Source organism: Pteropus alecto, unplaced genomic scaffold, assembly GCF_000325575.1.
Source record: "Pteropus alecto unplaced genomic scaffold, ASM32557v1 scaffold88, whole genome shotgun sequence".
NCBI lineage: Eukaryota > Metazoa > Chordata > Mammalia > Chiroptera > Pteropodidae > Pteropus > Pteropus alecto.
The window spans coordinates 11701185-11719875 of NW_006494611.1; the positions used below are offsets into that span (position 1 = coordinate 11701185).

The following is an 18691-nucleotide window of genomic DNA, read 5'->3' on the forward strand; positions in this document are numbered from 1 at the left end:
CGGAGAAGCTGGGGGCTCACAGAGAGGCAGGCACTAGCCCTCCTGGGGCCAGGAGGCTGGGCTGGTGGAGGTGGGAAGGCTGGGGAGGAGGCATGGATGAGCCTTGTGACTCAGGGCTGTGTGCGGAAGAGCAGCTGGGCAGGTCAGGAAGGGGCTGAACTTTGGCCCTGGATGTACTGCTGGTGGTGAATCTGGGTCCCTGACAAATTCCCACCTCCTCCTGCCGCTGGTGTCCACACTCCCAGCCCAGAGCGCACCCAAGCCCACACGAACTCTCTTGACCAAGAAAAGTGTCCCAGGATGGGCTGGTAGCATCTTTATATTGAGGGCTTTGAGCCCCTGGGGAGCTCCAGAGACCCATGAGGCCTTGAGGTTCCCTGTCACAAACACCGCTCCTGTGCCCCATGGCTTCCTGGCTGATTGTCCGCCCCCTCCTGCCTGTCCCCAGGTGTGAGTGCACACCAGGTTACACAGGTGACAACTGCAGTGAGAACCAGGACGACTGCAGAGATCACCGCTGCCAGAATGGCGCCCAGTGTGTGGATGAAGTCAACAGCTACTCCTGCGTCTGTGCTGAGGGCTACAGGTGAGCAGCCCTAGATGCACCTTGAGGGACTGACTCCTCCTAGCTGTCAGCCTCTGGGGAGAGAATAAGGGTCATGGCCCTGGAGTTTTGCCTTGGCATTTTGACTCTGGCTATGCCCGTCACAGCTGTGTGGCCTTGGGAAAGTTTCTTAACCTCTCTGAGCATAGACAAAGGGTCCACAACCTATTTAATGAAGGGAGTGAGAGGTGGGTCCAGCTTAGTGGGCAGTGCCCCATCACTTACCTGCCCAAGGCACCTCTGAGTACACATCCTGCCATAAAGGTCATTTATTTCCTCATCCGGGCTCTCCTGGGAGGTTGGGAGAGGAGAGCACCTGCCCTCCTTCTGGTTCCCTACCTCCCATGCTCTGCTTCGGTCTTTGTTTTAAATAGTTTAATTGAAATATAATTATTCATTAACCATATAATTCACCTAGTTCAAATGTATAATTCAATGGCTTTTAGTATATACCTAAAGTTGTGCATCCATTACCACAATCAATTTCGGAACATTTTCATTACTCCAGAAAGAAATTCCATACCTCTTCTCTGTCACCCTAACTTGCCTCCTTCCCAGCTCTAGAAAACTACTAATATACTAATATCTGTGTCTATAGATTTGCTTATTCTGGATATTTTATATAAATGGAAGCATACAATCTGTGGTCCTTTGTAACTGGCTTTCACTTAGACTCACGTTTTCGGGGTTCATCTATATGGTATCATGTATCAAAACGTCATTCCTTTTTATGGCCAAATAATATTCCATCGTATGGATATATCGCATTTGTTTATCCATTGATCTATTGGTAGACATTAGAGCTGTTTCCATGTTTTGGCTGTTGTGAACACTGATGCTGCAGATTGTTGTAGCATATATCAGAACTACCTGTTGGTAGTAATGTCCCCTCTTTTATTTCTTTACTTTAGTAATATGAGTCTTCTCTCTTTTGCTTGTATCTTCAGTCTCAGTTTTGTTTTTTGTAAAATGGGACATGAGCGGTGAGTGATTCTTAAACTTTAATGTGCACATGAATCACCTGGCATCTTGTTAAAAATGAGATTCAATAGATTTTCCATTTCTGACAAGTGTCCAGGTGACATCGATGCTGCTGGTCCAGGGACTGCACTTGTAGCTCAGGATCCTTCTGGCTCTTAGTTCTCTCAGGAAAAGTGTTCATTAGGAGCATTTTCTGTCACCTTAAGGATCCAGTTTCCCAAGAAGTTTAGTGAGTTTGTCTTCAGGACGTGGGGGGAAGATGACTCTTGGCCCCTTCACCCTGCCCTGTCTGACCTGTGTCCTTTCATTCTCAGTGGGCAGCTCTGTGAGACCCCTCCCCGCCCGCCTGCCCCCAGGAACCCGTGTGAGGGGACTGAGTGCCAGAACGGGGGCAACTGTGTGGACCAGGGCAGCCGTCCCGTGTGCCAGTGCCTCCCGGGCTTCGGCGGCCCCGAGTGTGAGAAGTTGCTCAGTGTCAACTTCGTGGATCGGGACACTTATCTGCAGTTCACTGACCTGCAGAACTGGCCACGGGCCAACATCACGCTGCAGGTGTGTGCCCAGGGCGCCAGTCACCGAAGGGGGTCAGACAGCGGGGGACCTTGGTCTCAGGTCAGCCCATGAAGACTCATCCCTGCCTAGGACAACGGGGAGACCCCTGGGTTGGTCACAACTCTCTGGATGTGGGTGTCACTATCTCAGCTCAAACTCGTTTAAGCATAATTGGAAATGTCATTGGGTCACAAAATCAGTCTCAGAGAAGGGCAGGCGCGGAGATGGTCTCGTGAGTGACTGGATCCAGGAAAACAAACTTACCAGGACCCTCTCCCACCACCTCTTGTCTCAAATACTCCTTGGCTTCAGCCTCCACTGCTGCAGACAGGCTTTCTCCATGTGGCTGGAACATGGGCAGCGTTAGCTCCGGCCCTGTGTCTTTAACCACAAGCCCTTGCGGTCCCTTATTTATTTTGCGGTTTCATGTCTAGATTCCATCTCAGAACATCATATTGAGGGGAAAAATAACATTGGTGAATAAGACAGAGATTCTGCTAAAGACTTCTTGGGTAGGAAGAGGGGAGGAGAGTATGTTGCACATCACACGATAAAATATTTAAAATTTCTCTTTAGTCACCTCTCTCATTTCCCAAAATTTTGTTTCCTACGTTTTTGTCCCCTTCTCCTCCTTTTACTGCCTCTCAAACACATTCACTCTGCTCTCCTCCCCTTTATCACCTCTCCCAGATCCTGTCCCCTGGCATGGTCCACGCGGCAAGACCACAGCTAGCTTAACTGCTCCCCAAGAGAAAACTAACCCAAAACGTTTCTTGCCGTTGCCTCAGGAACATCTTTAAAGAGGCTCAGTTTTCCCCACTATTTCCATTGCTGGCTCTTTCTTGCTCGCCCTAGTTGACAATCTCAGGAAAGACCTCCGATTGGCCTGCCTTCAGCCACATGCCCATCCCCGAACCAACCGCCAAGTCCAAGGAGATGGGCTGCTGTGATTGGCCGAGCCTGGGCCGTGTGTCCCCTCTATAGACCAGGGGGCAATGTCTTTACTAGAAGAAAGGGGCAGGGGGGTGGGTGGCAGGAGAGGGACTGGCGGGAAGAAAGGAGCATGGCTCCAGCAGCATCACAGACGGGTCTCCTGCCCAGGGCACAACGCCAGCTGCTCGTGCAGATGCAGAGATAGGCCCTACCTCCTGAGTGGCTCCTTCCAGGTGTGGGTGGCACTGGCCTTCCTGAGAGCCTTCCTGAACTTGTCCTCTCTGTAGGTCCCACCCTGGCCGCCCCCGCAGTTCCCTGAGGTCCACAGGGTGGGCTGTCCCGCAGCCAGTGTTACTCTCCTCCCCGAGGGGGTGAGCTGAAGGGCTCTTACATGCCCCCGTTGGCACACGGTTTTCAGGCCTCAGCTGGCCCATCTGCCCTCTGCTGCCTGGCCCTGGCCACACTGTCTCTGGATAGGATTTGAACAGGAGCCGCCAGCCTCTGTCAGCACTCCGTGGAGGGCATGTCATCTGGGCAGGCAGTGGAGGACTGTCGTGCACACAGAACCTCTCTTCCAATTGTGGGTCCTCCATCGGTTCCACCTCCCAGCCTGTGCCGCTGCCGCATGGGACGGGATGGAAGAGAAAGTGCCATTTCCTATCAGGTCTCCACGGCAGAGGACAACGGGATCCTGCTGTACAATGGGGACAACGACCACATCGCAGTGGAGCTGTACCAGGGCCATGTGCGCGTCAGCTACGACCCGGGCAGCTACCCCAGCTCTGCCATCTACAGGTAGGGCTTCCTCATGTCCACCAGCCGCTCTCAGGGATCTCCTGGGCCAAGAGCAGATCATTTTGGGGACCCCCAGAACCTGAGCCGCCTGAGTGGAACAGGCATTCGCATCATTGAGTGTAGCTCAGCTTGGGTCTGAGGCTCTCTGAGGCCTGGGCAGTGGTCCTACCCTTCCCCATCTCACCACCACCTCACAGGGGGCTCCTGAGTGGGGAGGGGGAGACTGATTAAGATGGAAAGCCCTGCCCCAAACTTCTCAACTTTCTCCAGGGAATCCCGAGAAAGGGAGCAGGAAGGACTAGACCATAGGCCTCCGAGTCCCCACAGTCCCCACCTTAATAGATGTGATCCCTTGTGAAGCAGCTGCTGGACCAGTGGCTTTTCTGGGAAAGTGTCCAGGTAGGGATGGGCCAAACTGAAGCCCATTCCCTGGGGTGGGGGCACCCCATCTTCTTCCAGTGCTGAGACGATCAATGATGGGCAGTTCCACACTGTTGAGCTGGTCACCTTTGACCAGATGGTGAATCTCTCCATCGATGGCGGCAGTCCCATGACCATGGACAACTTCGGCAAACACTACACACTAAACAGCGAGGCCCCCCTCTATGTGGGAGGTGAGGACCTGCCCTGCCCCAAGCCTTTCCATCAGGTGATGGTGACAGCCATTCCAGGTGGGGGCTCTGTTGTTCTCTGGCCTGCAGCTTGCCAGGAGAGCTGGCAGCAAGGCCATTGAACTGTGGGGTACGTTCCAGGTGTGGGAGAGGGTCCTAGTGAATGGCCAAACTGCTGGTGGATTGTTCTCCCCTGCCTGGAATCAGGCTGCTGCCCACCCAGCCCAGGCTAATGAAGAAAATGAGTGACCGAGTTGGGCCTGAGGCCTGGCCTTGCAGGGTTGGGGGCGTGGGGGGATGGGAGCTGGGATTTTCCCAGCTACCTTCTGCACTGTGGCAACTTTCCTTTTGGTTTTGGGTCAGAAGGGGCTTGTCAATTGTTCAGGGTCCATCCTCAGTCTTGGGGTCCTCAGAGGCCCAGAGTCACTGCAGTAGGCCCAGGCACGGAGTCTCTGCATTAGCTGGGGACCACCCAGCTGGCCTTACAGACTTTGCAGCTAAATGGCCCTTTCCACCACCTGCAGACATTTCCAGGTCTGGATGAGGTAGGTCCCCGGATGCAGCGGGGCTGTCTCAGCACTGCCTAGACGTCAGGCAGATTTGAGGGATAGAGAACCCGAGCTCTAAACCCAGCTCTGCTGTTTACTAGTTGTGCAGTGTTGGACAAGTCACTGAGCACTGAGCACTGAGCATCCAATAGGGTGTAGTGACTCCTGCCTCAGAGAGTTGCTGTGAAGTGGTGACCACAAAAGCAGGTGACAAAGTGCCACACGCCTGAGTTCCAGGCTCCAGTCCTTTCCTCCATCTGGGGTCTCCTGGAGATAAAAGCTGGAATTCCCGAGGGAAGGAAGGGTGAGGGCAGCGGGACTTACACCCAGAGGCTCATTTACTCCGGGTTCTGATCATGGAGGAAGGAGCTTTTCCCGGACTTACACCCAGAGGCTCATTTGTGGACTGGCTGCCGCCCGGCCCGGCACTCCGGGTTCTGATCATGGAGGAAGGAGCTTTTCCATTCCTTCTGGGAAAGAAGTCTGGACCCTCCAAGGAAGGAGAGGACCTTGGCCCAGGGTTGCAGAGACAGAAGGACCGAGGTTGAGGGCAAGAGGGAACACTGTGGAGATGCCCCACAGACCGTAGGGGTGGGTGCTGGGCCCGGTCTGAGCCCGACTCAGCCCAGCTCCGCTCCCTTCTCCGCCGCCCCAGGGATGCCCGTGGATGTGAACTCAGCTGCCTTCCGCCTGTGGCAGATCCTCAACGGCACCAGCTTCCATGGTTGCATCCGAAACCTGTACATCAACAACGAGCTGCAGGACTTCACCAAGACGAGGATGAAGCCAGGCGTGGTGCCAGGCTGTGAGCCCTGCCGGAAGCTCTACTGCCTGCACGGCATCTGCCAGCCCAACGCCACCCCGGGGCCTGTGTGCCATTGTGAGGCTGGCTGGGGGGGCCTGCACTGCGACCAGCCAGCCGATGGCCCCTGCCATGGCCACAAGTGAGCGCAGGGCCCGCCCACCCGCAGGCTCCCTTCCCTTCCGCACAATTCCTCTCCCCTGTAGTGAGCAAACACTACTTTTAAAACCTCCAAATTGGAATATGTGGCCTGAAACAGGGTTTTATTATTTTTTTCTGGTTTTCAGTTTTTAGTAAGAGGAAGGATCCCTGGGGACGAGCACAGACTCACAGTTTGCTCCTGTGTTTCAGTCTTGGGAACAGGATACCACCCCATGATGCTAGGGCTGGGAATGTGGGGTACCCTCGGGTGGGCCTTGGCTTGGCCCTGGCCTGTCCTCACAGGGCTTTTTCTCTGTCCCCTCCAGGTGTGTCCACGGGAAATGCGTGCCCCTCGATGCTCTTTCCTACAACTGCCAGTGCCAGGATGGGTACTCGGGGGCCCTGTGCAGCCAGGCTGGGGCGCCTGCAGACCCGTGTGGGGGCCTGCAGTGCCTGCACGGCCACTGCCAGGCCTTGGCCACCGCAGGGGCACACTGCATGTGTGACCCTGGCTTTTCGGGCGACCTTTGCGAGCAAGGTCAGGGGCCCCCCTCCTGACGTGCCCTCTCCAGGGTCCCTCCCCACAACTGGCTTTAGCAACTTGGTGTTTTCTCCCTCCCAGCCTCAGCAGCCCCTCCATGACCCTGCCCCATTCCTGCATCTTAGGCCGCTGCTGGGCTTTAGTGCCCTACCACCCCCTCACCCCATGCCGTCTGGGCTCTGAGTCCCAGCCCCAGACAGGTCCTTGTCTCTCCCTGGCTCAGCTTTCCTTGCTGCCCCACCTATCGGGGTAAGTGCCCCTCTGGCTGGGGTCTCTCCTTGTAGAAGAGACCATTGGGTAACAGCTCCTGCCCAAACCTCTGCATCTTGGCCCTACCGCCTCGGGACCAGGGAGCAGCAGGAGGTCTGAGGGTCACAGACTCCTTCTCAGGCCCTCCCTGGTCCATGTGACCAAGATGCTTCTGCTCGAATAGGAACTGCTGAGGGGGGCAGGGGGAAGCCTTGAGAAATCCAGAACCCAACTCCTCTAGCTACAGGGAGCCCACCTGAGCCCACGGCCATCTGTCCTGTGGGGCCCTGGCAGCTAGAAAGTCTTCTTTCCCCCTGACCTCCCTGTAGGCCCAGGAGGAAGCCTGTGCATGTGCATGCTGGGCAGGGAGGATGCTGGGGACGAAGTGGGGTCCAAGAGCTAGAGGACCCCGTTCCAAGATGCTGCCTCTCCTCTCCCCTCTCCCCCTCCCTCCTCCGCCTGCTGCCCTGGGCAGCGCTGACCCACGGGTATGCCCTGAGGCTTTGTCTTGGTGTCTGTCCCATCCAGAGTCCGAGTGCCGGGGGGACCCTGTCCGGGACTTTCACCAGGTCCAGAGGGGCTATGCCATCTGCCAGACCACGCGCCCACTGTCGTGGGTGGAGTGCCGGGGCTTGTGCCCGGGCCAGGGCTGCTGCCAGGGCCTGCGGCTGAAGCGGAGGAAGTTCACCTTCGAGTGCAGCGACGGGACCTCCTTTGCCGAGGAGGTGGAGAAGCCCACCAAGTGTGGCTGTGCCCTCTGCGCATAGCGCCCAGTGCCAGCAGGGAGGGCGAGGGCTGGTGAGGGGCGCGGCCACGAGGGGACCTGGGCTGGGGTCGGTCCATCACCGGGGTGGCTCCTAGGACCGGGGCAGCCTTTCTCGAGCATACCGCTCACAGCTGGGGGCCGAGAAGGCGGCTGAGGCCTGGGTGCAGAACACTCTCCGGAAGTGCCTTGCACAAAGAGGCGCTTAATAAATATTTGTTGAATGAATGTTTGCGTGAGGTCAGGCCGAGAAGTGCATAATGGTGACACTCCCTCCTTGCCTGCTACCTGGGGCTGAAGAAGGGACTGGCCCCTTCCCACACCAACCTTTCTCTCTTGTCTGAGGTCCGTGCTGGCCCCAGAGCCCCTTGCTCCCTGCAAATAACCTTGAATGACTCTCAGCCTCCCCTGGGGCAGCCAGCCTGGCTCTCAACTCCCGCCGCCCAGCACCTTCAGGCAGTAGGCCAGGATGCAGCGGGGAAGGGCCCCCTCCTGCTGGCCAGGAAGGGACTGACACTTGCCCCTGGGCTGATTGGCAGCACAGCCACTTCTCCCTCGGGAACAACACTGGGGCTGGAGGTGGGTCCTTGGACCAGACCTCTGAATCCTAAAGTTATGGGACCATTGTAGCTTCAAGGAGGGGGCTCACGTGGAAGAAACGGTCACTGGGACTGCTTGGGGTGGGGACCCCGCCAAAGAGGACAGGGGGGTTCTTGTTTCCAGCTGGATAAATATCACCACCTCCAGACACGAGCCACCAAAGGGCCATTGGTCCTGCCACCAACCGGCCATGAGCTGCTGGCAAGCCACTGGCAGGGGTAGAACAGTAGGGCCAAGGAGGGGGCTCACGTGGAAGAAACGGTCACTGGGACTGCTTGGGGTGGGGACCCCGCCAAAGAGGACAGGGGGGTTCTTGTTTCCAGCTGGATAAATATCACCACCTCCAGACACGAGCCACCAAAGGGCCATTGGTCCTGCCACCAACCGGCCATGAGCTGCTGGCAAGCCACTGGCAGGGGTAGAAGGGCCAGGGCCAGGGCGAGAGCTCCTCCTGAGGAGACAGGGTCCCCTCGTGCTGCAGACCAGTGGGGAACAGTGGTCCATGCATCAGAAACCTCCACTGGCTCTGTCGCTCTGGGCAAACTCCTTCCCCATGGGCCTCGGCCTCCTCAGCTGTCAAATGGGGAGGTGGGGTGACTGAGGCAGTGGAGACTCTCCCACTGTGGCTCCAGGAGGGAGGCTGCGGGAGTTGGATCTATTTTCATTAATCACATCAACAAGTATTTATGTGCCTGACTGGGGCTGGGTACTGGGGGTGTTCTGCTCTCACGGACAGATGCCAGCTAATCACAGCGCATCACGGGAGTGACCAGGAAGAGTTGAGCCAAGTGACGGCTCCAACTGCAGACACGGCCCCCGGCTGGAGTTGCTCACCCTGGGCGTCTGCAAGGAAGGACTCAGTGTTTGAAGAGTCACCGAACACGTGACTGTGCAGCTACAAATGCTTTTCTTCCATGCAGAATGAAAAAGTAGATTATCTTTGAGCCTAAATAGTGAGCTGGCTGGAAGACAGGTCACACTCTCCTGTCGCAGATGTCTCCCCAGGAGTGTGCCCCTGGGGGATCCTGGTGGGCAAGTGGGGTGAGCACACCCCTTTTTCGGCTCCTTCTATCTGCAGACAGAAGGCAGGTTTGGGGGCGTGTGTGGGGTGGGGTTGGGGTGGCATGGCGCCTGTGTTCTCAGCCACTGTGGTGGCACAGGGAGCCCTTGCTGCTGAGTAGTAGAGGGCTGGAGCCTCTTGCGACTCTGGGACCCTGGCATGTCCCCTAAGCCAAGACTCAGGCCAGTGAGTTTGTGTCCTGGGACCCCTGTAATGGGAAGAGGAACCTGCCCTATCATCCTGGGGAGGTGCCCTCTTGGCTGAGTCTGCCCCTTTCCTGTCGCTCTGGGCAAGGCCGTGGCACCACTGCCCCCTGCGGATAGCAGCCTGGGCCTCGCCGCATAGCATCCCTCTCTTATCTGGAGTTTCTGGGCCACTGAGGGACCCTGGAGAGCAGCTAGCACCAGGCTGGACAGGCAGGAAAGCTCACATGTAGCTAGTTTGTTCCTTCCATGGAAGAGGTGTTCTGGGACCCACCAACCCTGAGAAACGTACCTTCCCCTGGCCACCACCATTCCCCATTGCCCTGGAGAAGCAGCTCCCTGGGCTTGAGGGGCCCTGACTGCAAGGGGCCTCTTTACTTTGCAGAAAATGGAAAGGGCACCTACAGACAGGTGGTGGCTGCCTAGAGTCTTGCAGCCCCAGGGCTACGGGGTAAGGAGGGCAGAGGATGGGGTGCTCACAGGCAGCACCCTGGCCCCGCTTGCCCCTCCATAATGCCCCGCGTCCCAGCCCAGCTCCACACTCACCCTCGGTCGAGCTGGAGGATCGAGAGCCGCCATAGGGTGAGGGCAGCAAGGGGCGAAGGCAGCCAAGTGCCCCAGGACCAACTTTTCCTCAACTTAGCCACCAACGTGCAAGTTGCTAAGGACCTGGATTCCCGCTCATCTTGCCTGTTCACGTTTGGCCCCGTTGAGTCCCAGCAGGCTACCGTGAAGTCATCTGTTTGAGAAGTCCTCACCACACCTTGCCACCCCTTTGGTGAAGACCTTCCGTTCACTTTGGTGTCGCCATTGGCTGTTTCCATTACACACGCCCTGAAGAGACACAGGCAGGCGAGTCCTGAGGTCGCTGCTGCTCCGGCGGCACCAGCGGCAGCAGCGGCCCGGGCTCCCTGTGACGCTGTAAGGAGATGGAAAAGGCCGGACTTTGTCTCCTCTTTGCCTGCTGTTAGCTTAACCACGAAAGTATCTCTTTATACAGAATACTTAACAGATTCTAATATATATTTGTATTTCATTTTGTTATAGTATTTTTATATGTTAAAGTCAACATCCAGTGTCTCGTTTGATTTTCAGATGCTCTGTGGTTGTGACACTCTGTTTGGGGATTTCTGTAGCCTCGTTTGGGTCACTCTTTAGAGAGACTGGTTTAGAACAGGCCTGTGAGGGAGACACACTTGCCCTTTGCCTAGAAGTGTTGTTTTTAGAACATGTTGGATATTGTCTGTTGTCTTCTATGTGAACATGACATTGATTCACTCAGGTTCTGCCTTCTTGGTCTCTTTTTCTGCCCTGAGGATGAGCCAGGGCTGGCGACGTGCATCCTCCCCAGTTCGAGGGTTTCTGGGTGGCCCACACACCAGCCACCATCCAGGGATGGCACCCAGAAGCAGCACGTGTGGGACGTCTGCCCTTGGAACTCTCTGGTCTTCCTGAAGCGGCAAAGGAAGTCCGTTCCTAATGCAGAAGGAAGGGAAGGTCTAGGGGATGGGCTGGTCATAGCTCCCCGGGGGGATGTCCTTGTGAGGACAGAGCCTGGCACGGCACGGCACACGCAGAGATCCGGGAGGGTGCTCGTCCTCATCTCCCCTCAAGCGTCTGCCATTCCACCCACGTTTTGTAAGTTTGCGTATAGAGCCACATTCATATTTACTCTGGCTCTGAAGGCTTCAGAGCGTCAGGATAACAGATGAGAAACGCAGCGAGGCTTCTCAGGCTGTCTCATAAGGTTAACCTGCCTGTCGCCGGAACAGCAGTTCTCAGGGAATCGGTGGAGAAAGGAGGCGAACATACTTCTACAGTGGTTCTGGTACGATTTCAGACTACGTACACAACTGCATGCAGGAGCTTTGTAGGATGAGCACCTAAGGGAGGCTAGGCCCCGACGGTCGGGCGAGGCCTGGCCCCTGAGCTAAGGGGCCCCGGCTGGCCTCCCTCTGATGTCAGGACCACAGACTGATTTCCCACTAGAAGACCAGGCTGAGGTGATAGTCATACAAGCTGCACTTTGTAGCACATGGTCACCTTGAAAGCAAGCAGGGTAGGAACTGCAGTGCTTTTAAGGCAATTAGGGATTTTGGAGGAAATGTAATGAACCAGGTACATGAGCGAAAATGACTTAGAAGAGGGTTGGTTGTAAGCTCAAGTGTCTAGAGTGGCCAGTAGGTTACCAGAGAAAGTCAAGAGGACACATGCCCTTCTGGCCCATCATTTGTATTGCCACTTCCGACAAAGCAGCAGCTACAGAGACCTATTTCTCTACTGGAAAAAACGGGGGTGGGGGGGTGGGGAAAAATGGTCACTAACAGGGATAGTGATGACTTGAAGGGCATGTTTTCCAATCTTCTAAGCTCTAGCTGAATCTTACCATGCACAAATTGGGTCAGATCTTCATTATCTTTTTATTTTTATTTTATTATTTATGCCTACAGCACCCGGTCTCCCTAGGTGGTCTCCTGTCCAAGTACTAACCAGGCCCGACCCTGCTTCCGAGATCAGACATCAGGCTTGTTCAGGGTGGCATGGCTGTAGACCATGGACGGTAACTCCACTGGGGCACGAACCCAGGACCTTCTGTGTGCAAAGCGGACGTGCTAACTGCTGCACTATGGAACCACATCCTATCTTTTTTAAAAGAGAAGCCTGAAGTCAACATTTATGTAAATACTCCGTTTTTAAATATCTATAAAAAACACAAATGATGGGCCACTAGTTTGCAAAGTGAAAGTAAATTAAGCAGCTCATTTCACAATTAAAAGCAAATCTCCAGCCCAGGGGAGGTCACCGCAGAGCTTGGTTGGGGGGTGGAGGCAGTAGGACTGCCCAGGCTTCCACCTGAAGTTGCCAGGTTTTCCTGAGATGGGTGATAATGCATCTATCGTCCCTGTAATCCAGGCCCTCAGAACTAATTTTAGAGATTATCCCTCACCCCAAGCCCGTTTGCACCTCTCAGGTCATAGTCTAGTTATTCTACCACAGGATGAATATTGGAGGAAAAGAGGTCTATTTTAAGGATGGAAACTCTTCATCTGGAACAAGATAATTCTCCAAATTCAAACTGAGAATGGGTGGCCTGACCGCCAGCGGCCAGGTCATTTTCACTGGGAGTAGTTCTGCATGTTAATGGCCGCGGTCAGACTAACTTGTTAATGAAATCACTGCTGATTCCATAGGAATCACTGGCCCACTGGGTCCTTAAATTGACCCATCCCAAGTAGAGCTGAAAGAATATAATGAAACAGGTCATGAGGCAAGTGAATGGAAGGATTGCTGGCCATCTTTTGGCCACACCCCAAACGGGCTACAGAGAGCTTAGGGCAGCCTTCCCTGGTGGCTGTGCCTATCACCCCCTTATGTAACTGTGGCTTACCAAAGGTCGGGAGCGTGAAGAATTCAACTGCTCCCTGCCCCTCAGGATAGAGCACTGGCACCTTTCCAACTCTGCCACGAGAATTCCCTAAGATTCACCCACTGTGTTTTCTTTTTCCCTGAAGTTTAAGCGCAACCCATAACATGGCCCTAGACCCAGCAAACAATGCTCCTTTAAGTCCTGATACAGGGGCCGAGGCAGGAGCATTAGTAAGTCTTGCTTTTTGATTCCTTCTGGCAACTTATCACCTTTGCTTTAGGCTACGAGTCGAATGCTGGGCTTCGACGCATTTGGTACCCTCTCCAGTGACCACATGAACACACTTTAATATCAAAGAAGTTTAATACGCTGCAATAAAATAAGCGCCTAGAAAAAGCTCATGGAATAGATGTCAATGTTAGAGAAACCCCTCCCACACATCCTCTAGCTCCAAACCCCATCCCTCAAAACCAAACAAGAAAATCTGAAACAACAAAGGAAATCCTTCAAGCTTGGATTTCAGTGAGCCCCTTTACCAATAACAAGAACAGTTTCCTACAACGGCCTAATAGAAAAGTAAAACACAGAAGCACAAAAAGTCCACAAGATTTCAATATTTAAGAGACTTGGTACATATTCAAAGTTAAAATAACTCCAACTTTTATAGCTATACATATTGTTTTAAAGCAACTTAATATATTTTTAAATTTCATATATACACTCTCAAAGGTTCTTCAGGTGAGGTATGTAAACATTGTCAAATGAAAAATTTTCAATGTTTCAAACCAACAAATTCACAGCATACATTGAATTTTCATCCATTAACGACACAGTATTTTCCTACACTCACTAACATAGTGGAAATCCAGGCCCAAGAGATACACGCTGATCATTCAGTAACCATTTGCAGAATTTCTCATCTCACTGTTTTTGGGAAGACCACCTTCACCCAGGTCAGGGGCACATGCTTGGTGCCAGGAAAGGGCTGGGCCCTCGGAGACGCTCTCCTTGGGCATCTGGATCACTGGCTAAGACTCACAAGACAGCAAAAAGGAGCACACCTGAACAACTACGAGATTGACCTTGGCAATGACAACACTGGGGGGAACCAGAAAGACCTTTAAAGGAACGGTAGAGATTCATCTTAGAGCTTGCCCTAAACTCATTCTGAAGGGTCGTGGCCTAAAAAGAATAAAAACCCAACATGGCACCTGAGCTTCAGTTAAATTGCATGGGCCTCCTATGACCCCTGGGCCCCTCAGAGGCGTTAACTCCGGCCTAAAGGAGGACCCTGGGCTGTGCTTTTCATACAGGTTGGGGTTGAATTTCTTAATATCATAATGCATACGGGAAAATAATGCCATGAGTTCATAAAGATGACCGATGCCTGTACACAGGCACCGGCCAGTGACCTTGGAGGAGCTCGATTTTGAAAACTACTTGTTCCCTGAGGGTAAACAGCAGGCTTCTATAAAGTGAGGCTAATAAAGGGATTATTCATTACAAGGTAATAAGACTTGGGGCACCTCAGGCCAGAATTCTATTTTACCCCCGCATAATCTACAATGCCCCCTCCCCGCCCTCCCACCACAAGAAGTAGTCACCTTCTCAATGATACAACATAGGCAAGTTTCTTTCCTCTTGCTTGCTTTCAGGCTCAGCAACGGAAAGTTTTATCCTAATGCATCCACTTCAATCTAAAAAAACACTAGTGAAAATTTCCAAACACCATCATAAATACAAAAGAGAAGACATATTCCAAAAGCCTAAAAAACTACATTATTCTGTTCATGGTTATTTGGGTGTGGGGTATTTTTTTGTAAAATTTAGGACGTTCACAAGGAGAGGCTGCTAAACAGCTCAGAAACCTGTTGAACTGGACACGCTGGGAGACTCGGAGCGACTGCCTTCTTTACACTTGACCTAAATGGTTTTACCCCAGACACGAAGGGGGCTTCAGACATTTCAAACCCAGGCACAGAGTAGGACTCCAGGAAATGGACTAGCTTTTAAATGTAGGTCAGATATGGTCAAAGGACTTTAAATTGATCACTTAATTTTCACATTTACTCTATAACCAAATGAGCTTTTGCCTCAACTAGATTCTGGAAGCCCTACAAATTCATGGGAAATTTATAACTTTTCAACCTCTATGCCCAATTTTGGATGTGTCTGGTGCTAGCAGATTTCACATCCACTGCTAGAGTTCTAAGACTGAAAGGAGCGTGCAGACAAACAGAAGCACAATTTCAAGTACAGCAACCTCTCTGACAAAGGCAAGAGGTCTTAGCAAGAGCTGTTCTACCCCGACCCTATCCTCTGAGACAAGGGCCCCTGCGGAGCCCAGAATAAATGTTATTATCTAGGATCTTATTGCTTATGGGCAACATATCAAAAAGGACATCTGGAAATCTGCTCTGCAGATCCTGGGACTGACCACTGACCAGTTTATCATACACACGCATATATATATATATAATATATAACATAACCAGATGAGAAGAGGGGCAATTAAAGCTTGGATTCGATGTAACATTACAGATCGAATGCCCCAAACAGCTCTCAACCTGCTGGTTTTTGTTCTTTCTCCATGTGTGTTATGAAAGGAAGTCCACTGCTCAAAATATATTCTACAATACTACGATGCAAACCAACATCACTCAGAACATGAATCTGTATACATATAATAAATATTTTTTAAAAACTATTTACAACATTATGTCTTGTGAACATTTAGATGAGAGCAAAATTTATTTCCTGCAAAGGTTAAAAAAGTTTTGACTGTCTAGTTCAGTGCTAAATTCCCTGGCACCTAGTTACCCATTCACATTTCATCTTAAAATCAAGATTTGCTTACAAATAGTATCTTAGAAAAAACATTCTCCAGCATTACTGTTCAAGTGTCCCCATTTGTTTAGAAAAGAGAAGCCATGATATGCAAGGTATGATTCAAATGAATGACAAAATCCCTGTGTGTCCAGTCCCAAGCTCTCTGAAATCCTGGGCCTGCAGTCCTCAGTCCTGGCAAAATAAGAGTCATGACTTAGACGGGGGCGCCCAGGAATGGGGCACAGGGAGGAGGAACATGACCGTAAAGTGTCGGTCCCATTACATACAGGGGTGCTCGGAATTGCAGACCAGGACTCCTGAGATGTAAAGCTGCACACATCTTAGAACAGATGGTCTGGTTCTGTAACCACCGTTACAGGCAGGGCTGGCCCACATCTGCACAGATGCTGAGAAAGGTAGGAGGAGGAGGGGGTGAGGCGCTCATGAGTACTGTCAAGGTGTGGAAGGAAACATGCTTATCTCCCATGGCAATGAGAGTGGGAACAGGTGTCTTTCACAAACACGAGAAAGACTAAAATACAACTTAATGCTTTCTTTAGGCGACCAGTGGTTTCTCCTTATCTCACAGGTATGGGTTTGGATTTTCTTGGGGTTACAACTAAGGCTCACTTTCCTGCACAAGCTGCTGAAGTGCACAGGTGAATGTACCAACTGTGTATGCAAAAAGTGGGCTACTTGAGGCAAGCCCTGATGCCAAGCCTGGCATAGCCATGCTGATGGTGAGAGAACCATTTTGTTCTGGGATGGGGTGACAGTGGGGGGATGTGCTCAGGTCCCTAATCCACATTGCATCTGCCCCCAAACAGTGATGGTTTCAATACCCCACCATTCTGCCTTCGCTGTGTTATTTGGGGGTTCAATGGCTGAGCATGGTAGCTGGGGAGGATGGGTGGCTAGAAAGAACACTTTTTTGGAAAGCCCTTTTGAAAGTTATTTTTTTGTTAAAATAAATACCTTCTATAGAAGCATTTGAACAGGAAAATATCATGATTTACACAGTGAAATAAATTCCACAGTGATGTGTATAAATATGCACTATATATATATAATTTGAAGCCACAGTCATTAAGTCTTCTAGAACTATTAAGAATGCAGAAACCACTGGTGAAACTAATAACCTTAAGTTATAGTGGCTCTAAAACTAATCCCTACCTGTGGTATAAATATACAAAATTATGCAAATCTTGTTTGTATAGCATCTTTTCCACAAACTAGTTCCCAAATACTATAGCTTCAGCTACAAGACAACATGAGGTGTAGATTATAGAAAACAATAGGGGTGAAAAGGTTGATAAACTGAATAGCATTTAGACGCAGTGGCTAAATATCAGAAGAAAAATGTTTCTAATATGTCATATATGTGTTCAGTGAAGCGCTTGGGAGGTGGGGACTTCCCAGAGAAGATGCCTCCTGGAGAGGGGCTGGGGGCGCAAGCAGAAGAGGGAAGAGGCCAGAGGTGGCTCCGCAAGATGAGATGGGCCAGGCCTGACCACGGAGCTTCACTAGCCAGGCTGGAGTGTGCAGCACTTCAGGCTAAAGCGGCTAGTGTGCCGACAAGGTGCCATTGACATGCTGAGAATGGGTGGTCTGGATTTGAGGTCCTAACAAGCAAAGACCAGCCATTTAGGTTGACAATGACCAAAGCTTGGGGGGTAATAAACTGCCATGTATACTGCACCTGAAAAAGAAAAGAGGGGATCCGGGGGTGGGGGTGGGGGTGGGGGTCAAGCTAACTCGCTCTATGCTGACCGGGAGAGTCAAATTCGCCCTGATTCATAAACATGATGAAGATGGTAGTACTTTCAATTAAAAGGACTTCGTACTTTAACTACTTATCCTAGTAGATAAGACTGTATGTCCAAGATTGAATGACTATTCAATCAACAAAGGAGGGGATGCATTCTTGTTCTTTAGTGCACAAGCATTACTCACGGATAATGTGCAACAACAGCTGTGGGCTGAGACGAAGCACAAGACGCCCTAAAAATCAAAAGGAAAGCAATGTTGCAGTGCCGGAGTATGTGAAAAAATGTCTGTGCCCGTCAATATAATTTGATCTTGAATGACATATTGCAAGGGTCAGTAAACCTCTTCTGTAAAGGGCCACGCAGTCAGTATTTTCTATTTTAGGCTGTATGGGCCAAATATGGTCTGTTACTTTTTTTTTTTTTACATGACCCTTTTAAAAAAGGTAAAATGCATTCTTTCAACTTCTGACATATTATAAAACCACGAGGACCTTCTTTTTCTTTTTTCCCAATGGGCAGTCTACACTTTCGTGTGGCTTGCCTACTGAGTACCTCGTGTTAAATGGAATGGTCTCGGGCAGGTGAGGAAGCCTGTGTCACTATGTTCACCAGGTGAGCATAACCGTACAACAGCCCCTCTGAAGGACAAAGCAAAGGGTGGCACCTGAGCACAGAGTGTCAAACACCAGCTCTAAAAGGAAGATCGGATAGAAGGGAGATAATAGAAGGAACTGACCGGCTTTGGCTCAATTCCCAAGGCAAAAGCATGAGCAAGGATACCCTCCACCAAGTGCCCAAGGTGGTTCCCTGGGCCCCCAGCACAGCATGACGAAGCCCTGAGCTGGGAGCATCAGAGAGCTCTGGGTTTCCGCCTGAGTATGATTTATCTTTAAAGAGGTTAAACCTGCAAGTCTTGTAATCCACCCACTGTAGAATATAGCAGTTTGTTCTAGAGTTTCAAGGGATGAATGATATTGAAGTCTGACTCAAAGGCTTCTCACAATTCTGCTTGTTTTAAATACCATAATCTTTTCATTTTCTTTTTTCCCCTGAAGACAATTTTGGAGCAAGCACAGGGAGGGAGAGGACTTACTGCTGGGAGATGAGGACTGCCCTGCTGATGCGATACACATAGGTGTGATTTCACACTTACGGAAAAAAAATCCCAGCATTTCAGTGGGTATCAAGCCATAAGATGACAAAAACTTAGAGCTAAGAATTCAAAATAATTATATTTCAAAACAACTGAAACAGTCACTGTTTGGGGGCCACTGGCAAAAAGTTTCTCACCAACATGACATTCAACTTCATTTTGAAAAACAGCATAGAAACTTATCTTTAAG

General features: G+C 51.4%; 1 protein-coding gene across 1 annotated transcript in view; it reads left to right on the top strand.

Moving 5' to 3' along the window:
* Positions 1–8238, top strand: part of SLIT1 (slit guidance ligand 1) — a 156128-nt gene extending 147890 nt beyond the window's left edge. The window contains exons 29-35 of the mRNA XM_006926015.3: positions 449–586; positions 1900–2137; positions 3735–3865; positions 4325–4479; positions 5680–5968; positions 6294–6505; positions 7286–8238. Of these exons, the coding sequence (XP_006926077.1) occupies positions 449–586; positions 1900–2137; positions 3735–3865; positions 4325–4479; positions 5680–5968; positions 6294–6505; positions 7286–7524 (1402 nt within the window). The 3' untranslated portion in view covers positions 7525–8238. The remainder of the gene's footprint in view (positions 1–448; positions 587–1899; positions 2138–3734; positions 3866–4324; positions 4480–5679; positions 5969–6293; positions 6506–7285) is intronic.
* The last annotated feature ends 10453 nt before the right edge of the window (positions 8239–18691 follow it).